The 6,888-nt window shown below is 37.6% G+C and overlaps 1 protein-coding gene across 2 annotated transcripts in view; it reads right to left on the bottom strand.

The window, feature by feature from the left end:
• Window positions 1–1,408: 1,408 nt before the first annotated feature.
• USH1C (USH1 protein network component harmonin) overlaps window positions 1,409–6,888 on the bottom strand; it is a 739,024-nt gene continuing 733,544 nt past the window's right edge. The window contains exon 21 of one of the 2 annotated variants that reach the window (XM_085648065.1): window positions 1,409–4,186. In XM_085648065.1, coding sequence (XP_085504191.1) covers window positions 4,174–4,186 — 13 coding nt within the window. In that variant the 3' untranslated portion in view covers window positions 1,409–4,173. The remainder of the gene's footprint in view (window positions 4,187–6,888) is intronic. The other variant, XM_085648066.1, reaches the window with a different exon arrangement.

Below are 6,888 nucleotides of genomic sequence, written 5' to 3'. Positions count from 1 at the left end.
TGAACCCACCCACAAAAGAGTAGGCCCAATGCTATTTACAAAATGTACTCCTAAAGAAAAAAAGTGTTTTATTATGCATTAATAATTTTCAAATGTATAGAATTAAAAATAATTACATTCTATTTTAATAAAAATAAATATTACATTGTTTTTACATTAAAAGGGTTATTAAAATGTTAAAATTAAATAATAAATATGCTTTACCTTTAGATTATTTTTTACCATTAAGTTAAATGCATTTATATTGTGAAATAGTTTAAATTATTTATTTGATTTAATATTTTCCATGGGTTTTTATTTTAAGTCCCTGCCTCAATTAATTTGTATGGGATGGTCTTGCAGTACCAGTGGTTAGCCATGTGAAATACTGAACTTACTTCTGCTTCTTTTTGGCAGCTTAAACATACACTTGTGTTTTTTGCTCCACCTTCTGTTTTAAGGGGTTGAGGCATTTAAGTTTACAGTTAGTCTACATTATTCAGTAACTTTACACTTGGATTTTGTGACTAGCCCAAAGTAGGAAAGTTACTCAAAATTGTAAGGGCCAATTTTACAAACTACATTTTGTAGTACATAAATTAGTAAAGTACAGTAGTACTACTTACTTACTACCAGGATGTGGTTACAACTAGAAAAGCAGCAATGAGTATTGCACTCATAAATTTCCAACTAGAATAGCAGCAATTAATATTTTACTTATGAGTGAATTAATAATATTTATAAAGGACACAATTACCCTCAGGAAGGTGTCCTGGCACTATGCAAACCTAATTTGCATAAAGGTACACTTTTCTCCCATCTGGTAGAAATCACAAAAGCAGCATGATTAAGTTATGTCATGATAACCGCTATTAACTATTGTGCCTCGGTAAGGCAGAAGTGTAATGGCAGGTGAAGGGTGGTGAATTAGAAGGGGTTTCTAATTTGGTTTAGCCCAGCTCACTATTTATGCAAAGCTGTACCCTGACTTGGTCTGTAGCCTGCAGACTACAGGGGTTAATGTAAGTGCAGCAAAATGGCCAGTGTGGTCCTAGTAAAGGTTAAAATCCAGTTGAATGTGTGTGTGTTTGATGTTCTGCATAATGTTTTGGCTCCAGGTCTTGTGATGCTGGCCCAAAGCCACCCTGTTCCAACGCAATTCATCTTCTGCAAGTCCTTCACGTGTATTTCATTTTTGACACTTCATACCAAAAACCAGCATGAGTTGGTATTTTTTATAAATCACATTTTTGAGGACCATTCTCAAAAATTGAAACATTTTCAGACAAAATAGTTGACTATCCATACCAGATTGCTGGTCACAAATATATAAATATGATTTAAAGCATTTTTAACCATTTGAAGCATTTCACTTCACCAAACAAACAATAAAATACAAATGAGAATAAATAGAAAACATGCGACATTGTTCTCTCATTTGGCACCATTTATTTTTAGTACACACAGCTGCAAAGTGAACAAATAAAATGGTCTGAATATATAGATACACTATTTTGTGTCCTTCTCGAGGAATAGAAAATTGATTCAATTCAATGACAGTGCAAAACAATGGAACACCTTATTGTGCCTGCACGTTTAAATGACAAATCAATGACATTTGGTAAGCTTATAATATTGGCAGTGTCTCTGACACATAGATACAACCATTTAAAGTATGCAGGCAATGCAAAGCACAGCCACATCCAGGATCTGAGGTATTTAATTGCAGAGATGAAAACGTATACTTTACTGAAAAAAAAAAGAACCCGCTCTAGAGCTTCCATTCAGACACACAAACAACACTACTCCTATGTAGACCTGCAGTTTACCAGTAAAGTTCCAAGTTATTGTAAATGGAAATTGTTCTGAGAGGGAAAAGGGTTTGTGGTATTGAAATACAAACTTACAATCTAAACTAATTCCACATGAAGGTGGATCATTTGTACACATAGCTTGGTTGAGTGGAATTACTTATGAATACCATTTGGATCCTAAATTCTTGCTGTCTTTAAGGAACTAGGATTTCCCGGATTTTAGGTTAATTGAAGATGGTAGGGGATTTAAAAAGATATCACCTTTTGAGTGGATATGAATTCAGTGATTTGTAGAGCAACATGTGATATATATAAAGTATTCATTCTAGCATGATAACTGTTTCTGCTACATGATATTCAGTCTTCAAGTATTTTTTTTTATAGGAACCTTTAAAAATCATTTGTAAAGATCACAAGTAATTGAATAAATGGCACACTTGCCTACCCACTGGAGGCATTATTATAGCCAGGGTCACTGGAGTTATGCAGCAGGGGAGGGTCAAATTATGCAGGAAGAAAGGACAAATTACGAGGCATACTGCAGCACATTTTGTGATAGTACTATTTCATTATTTGGTCCTTTTTAGGTCTCGCCGGAGCCAGCGCACATGCGCTGCGAGGCTTTTAGTAAGGGCTTTTAAACTCGAAACACACGCTCGTGCATGTGCTTTTTATTTTATCTCCAAAGAAGGCTTCCTCTTCTACTGCAACCCCCTCATAATCCGGCTATTATTTTTCTGCAGTACACTCACATCCTCATATGTAGTCTGTCAACTTTTACCATGTTTAACAAATTGTCACAGTTTGAATGTCTCTATTCAGTGGGTGCAGCCCATACAGGGGTAGCTTCATTTATAGGGAAAGTCCTGCAAACAGAGATGCATAGCTGCCAAATTGATATAGAAAGTCTTTTTGTCCTGGGGAAAATGTTTAATTGGTGAAGAATTAATGACTATAGTAAGTGTAGACTCCCCTATAAAGGAGATCCCGACCTGTTTACAGATCTTTTTCCAATTACTCTTATCACAACATGGCAAAATAATTATTGGCCCCAAAGATGAGACCTATTGGTAGGCTGTCCGGTTTTAGGTTTAAACCTATAATAACTGATAAAACCCCACCTGAAGCGAATAGCTATTGGCTATGCCAATGATTGTTAAACTTGTTAACACTGGCTGAGCATTGGTTGTTCCTCATTAGTGCCAGTTCAACATGCAAATATAGTAATATGCAACAGAAAGGAAACCAGTCAACTTTTGCAAAGGGCCTATCGCTGTGCGGCAGTGTCGCTATGTTTTTAGTAACGTTTGAACCGTTTGAGCCAGGAACAAAACATTTTTTTGTCAAAATCTGCAGATTATGAGGCAGATGATGTATTATGTGGCAAGTGCAGCAAATCTATAACTATGCGAAAATCTCCGTGGCTGCACAATCGCATAATTCCAGTGGCCCAGATTATAGGCTATAATGTGCATTTTTTGTAGCAAAGTATAAGGCGCAGTGGTGAAAAACAAGCTCCCTCGGTTCCCAAAACATCATTAAAAACTATTTATTAACACCTAAAGGACAAACTTTGGTACCTAATTAACTTCTCCTTTATTTGTTTTGGCACGTCGTTTTCAATCATCTGGTTTGGTACATTTGAAAGTCAGAGAAAGGAGAATATCTATCTCTGTGACCATCTCTCATGATCTATCTAGATTTTAGTTTGACGATCACTGTCATGATATTTTTAGAAAAAATAAGAGATTTTCAGATTTCTATAGAATCAGGCATCTTGTGATGTATCGAATACTTTGTATTACTTAAGAGCATGAACATGTGATTTATTCCAGAATGCATCATTGCAAGAAATGCCTTTTTAGTTATCCAAGGGAAGCTATCATTTACCCTCCTGAATGGTTGGATGTGCTTGCTTGAGTTTATATTGCCTTCAAAATCAACCAAACTGCACCCTGACAATCATGATTTTACATACTTTAAGCACAAGCTCGTAAATTAGTCAAACATAAATTCAATATGCAGAGAATTAAAATAAATGTGAGTATGACATCTATGAAAAACAAGAATACTCTGAACAATACCACTGTATTAGTATAATGCTGACTGTGGCACTGGGATGTTTGAAAATATGCATAAGCATAAAGCAACATATGCTTTGATTGATACATTCTAGTACCTCAGAATTGAATATGTCTCTTAATGTTATAAACGTTTTGCCAGATAGAGTAGGATCTACAAAGATCAAATGTTATCCCAATAGGCTTAAAACACCAAATACGTTTGATACATTCTCTTCAAGCAAAAACATTTTGATAGTTTGTGAAAGGGTTTCTCGTAATCATTCTTCTTTGTGCAGGTTGCCTGTTCCTGCTTCACATTAAAAGAATGTCCTGAAAAAAAAGAAAAATATATTTATTAAACTTTTGTGTAATCCAAACGTCAACACAATACAAAATGTTGGCTGGACCTACAACAAGCAGAACTAAATGTATAGGGCTGCCCATAAAAAATATGCCATTCACAGGCATCAAGATGTAAACTTGAGGAGCTTTTAGTTGATGTGCAAACCAAGCACTGAGAACTTAGAGTAAGATGTACAAAGGCTGTTTGCAATCACAACCAGCCGAATTTGCAGAATCGGGCCATTTAAAACCGCAAAAATGTTTTTGCTATGTACAAGCCATAGAACCTGAATGGTATGTATGTAATATAATATACATATTTATTTATTTTATGGTTCTTTTTAAAACCCACTGAATCTTGTGACAAAATTGCCATGGCTATGTGCCTATGGATTTTGATTATATTGATATTTCTCTTCTTTCAGAACGCATAGTTGTTTGGCCACTGCTTTGGTATTGTTACCAGAGTTTTTCCCCTGCTAGGTACAAGCCAATGTACATACCAGTGTGTACCACCAACATCGAGGGCTGCAATGTATTGTGTAATTAAGCAACTTGTACTCTATGTTCACTGAGTTTTTAAGGATTATTTTTACAATGATTTTTTTTTAAATTGACTGTTTATTGTTGATGTTTACTTTGATGGTTTGCAATTACCGAATAAAGTTTATATAAATATGTACAGAACCGGAATGGTATGTATAATTGCATTGTGACCGAAATTCGAAATTTTGCGACTAGTGTTTTGTATATCTGGCCCCAAATGATTTCATTCGAAATTGTGGTAATAGGAGTATTCAACGTTGAAATGTAATATTTGATAACTAAAGACAAAGAAAAACTGCTGTTATTTTCCAATGAATACTAGACACAAGTATCTGTGATGGTAAAGCGTGCAAAACCGTTTTTTAGCAATTAACATAATTAATTTATTGTCCCTTCCGCAATTCAACATATGTGTTTTCTTTTCCTTTCTCTTGTAACTGATATAGAATGCCACATTTGGAAACACTGGAACATCCAGCTTCAAAAAGACTTTATTGAAAGAGATGGCAACTTTAGAGTTTCATTCCCTGATGAGTTTTAGGACTTTCAATTAAAGAACAAAATTGAATATGTAAAATACGGCCGCACTTTCATTACAGAATGGTTGAAAGAAGCATAGTGTCTGCCCTAAATCAATCAATCGTAGATAGAGATGGTGTACTGCAAAAAATAACAAAAGGCGAACACCATAGTGTGAATGAATATTTAAAACATTTTTAGATTGTGTTGTAAAGTGAAGTGACATTTGAATGCCCCTTATCAAATCCCAGAGAGCCTTAAAATATATTTTTTTAATTACCCATGGCAGTGAATTTGAAGTGTGTAATTTCGTTTTTATTTCAGAAAAGTGCTTGCTTCAATTCCACTTGAACTCACCCAAGGCTGGGGTAACCAGCATACTATCAAAACCAACAAAAATCCCCCTCGTACATCAAATAAATCTAATATTTATTTTGCATTTCGTGTTATAAATTTCACAAACAGAGGAGAGGAATATTTTGATTATGCAATACTTTAAAGTAGAACAAAGTTTTAGTATGCAAGTATATATATATATGTATATATATATATATATATATATATAAAATTCAGTAGGAACCCCTCTCAATAATCCAAGGGAAAGCACAGGACCGCACAGTGTTCTTCAATCACTCAAACAATCAATCAATCGTTTATATAGCCCGCTACTCACCCGTGAGGGTCTCAAGGCGCTTGGGGGGGGGAGCAGGCTCCAGATCAGTGGAAGAGCCAGGTCTTGAGGTCCTTCCTGAACGTGTGCAGGGTCGGGGAGCGTCTGATGTTCACCGGGCGCTCGTTCCAGGTCTTGGCTGCGATGTAGGAGAAGGCTCTTCCTCCGGTTTTGTTTCTGCGGATGCGGGGTCCTCTGCCAGGGCGAGGTCGGCGGAGCGGAGGTTTCTCTTGGGTGCGTGGAAGGAGACTCTCTCGTTGTGGTATTTGGGTCCAATGTTGTTGAGGGCTTTGTAGGCGTGGGTGAGGAGCTTGAAAGTGACTCTCTTCTCGATGGGGAGCCAGTGGAGGTCACGTAGGTGTTGGGTCATGTGCTTGTGCCGTGGACTTCTGAGGATGAGTCTGACTGGGACGTTCTGGATAGTTTGGAGTCTGTGTAGAAGAGTTCTGTTGATTCTGGCGTATAGAGCGTTGCCGTAGTCAAGTCTGCTGGTTATGAGTGTGTGGATGACGGTCCTTCTGCAGTCAAAGGGGATCCATTTGAAGGTCTTACGGAGGATGCGAAGGCAGTTGAAACTGGTGGAGGTGATGGCGTTGATCTGGCAGTTCATGGTGAGGGAGGAGTTGAGGATGATGCTGAGGTTCCGGGTGTGGTCGGTGGGAGTGGGTGGGCTCCCAAGGGCAGACGGCCACCAGGTGTTGTCCCAGGCGGTGGAGCAGGGTCCGGGGATGAGGACGTCGGTCTTCTCTGAGTTGAGCTTCAGACTGCTGTCCTTCATCCAGGCTGCCACATTCTTCATTCTTTCCTGGAAGCAGAGTCTGGTGTCTTCGAGATTCTTTGTGAGTGAGAGGATGATCTGTGTGTCATCGGCGTATGATACGATGCTGAGCACATGCTGTCTGACTATGGTGGTGAAGGGGACCATGTAGATGTTGAAGAGTGCAGGCCTGAGGGA

Source organism: Triturus cristatus, chromosome 3_2, assembly GCF_964204655.1.
Source record: "Triturus cristatus chromosome 3_2, aTriCri1.1, whole genome shotgun sequence".
Lineage (NCBI taxonomy): Eukaryota > Metazoa > Chordata > Amphibia > Caudata > Salamandridae > Triturus > Triturus cristatus.
The sequence above is the reverse complement of the archived record's forward strand: the minus strand, read 5'-3'. Positions and strand labels throughout refer to the sequence as shown.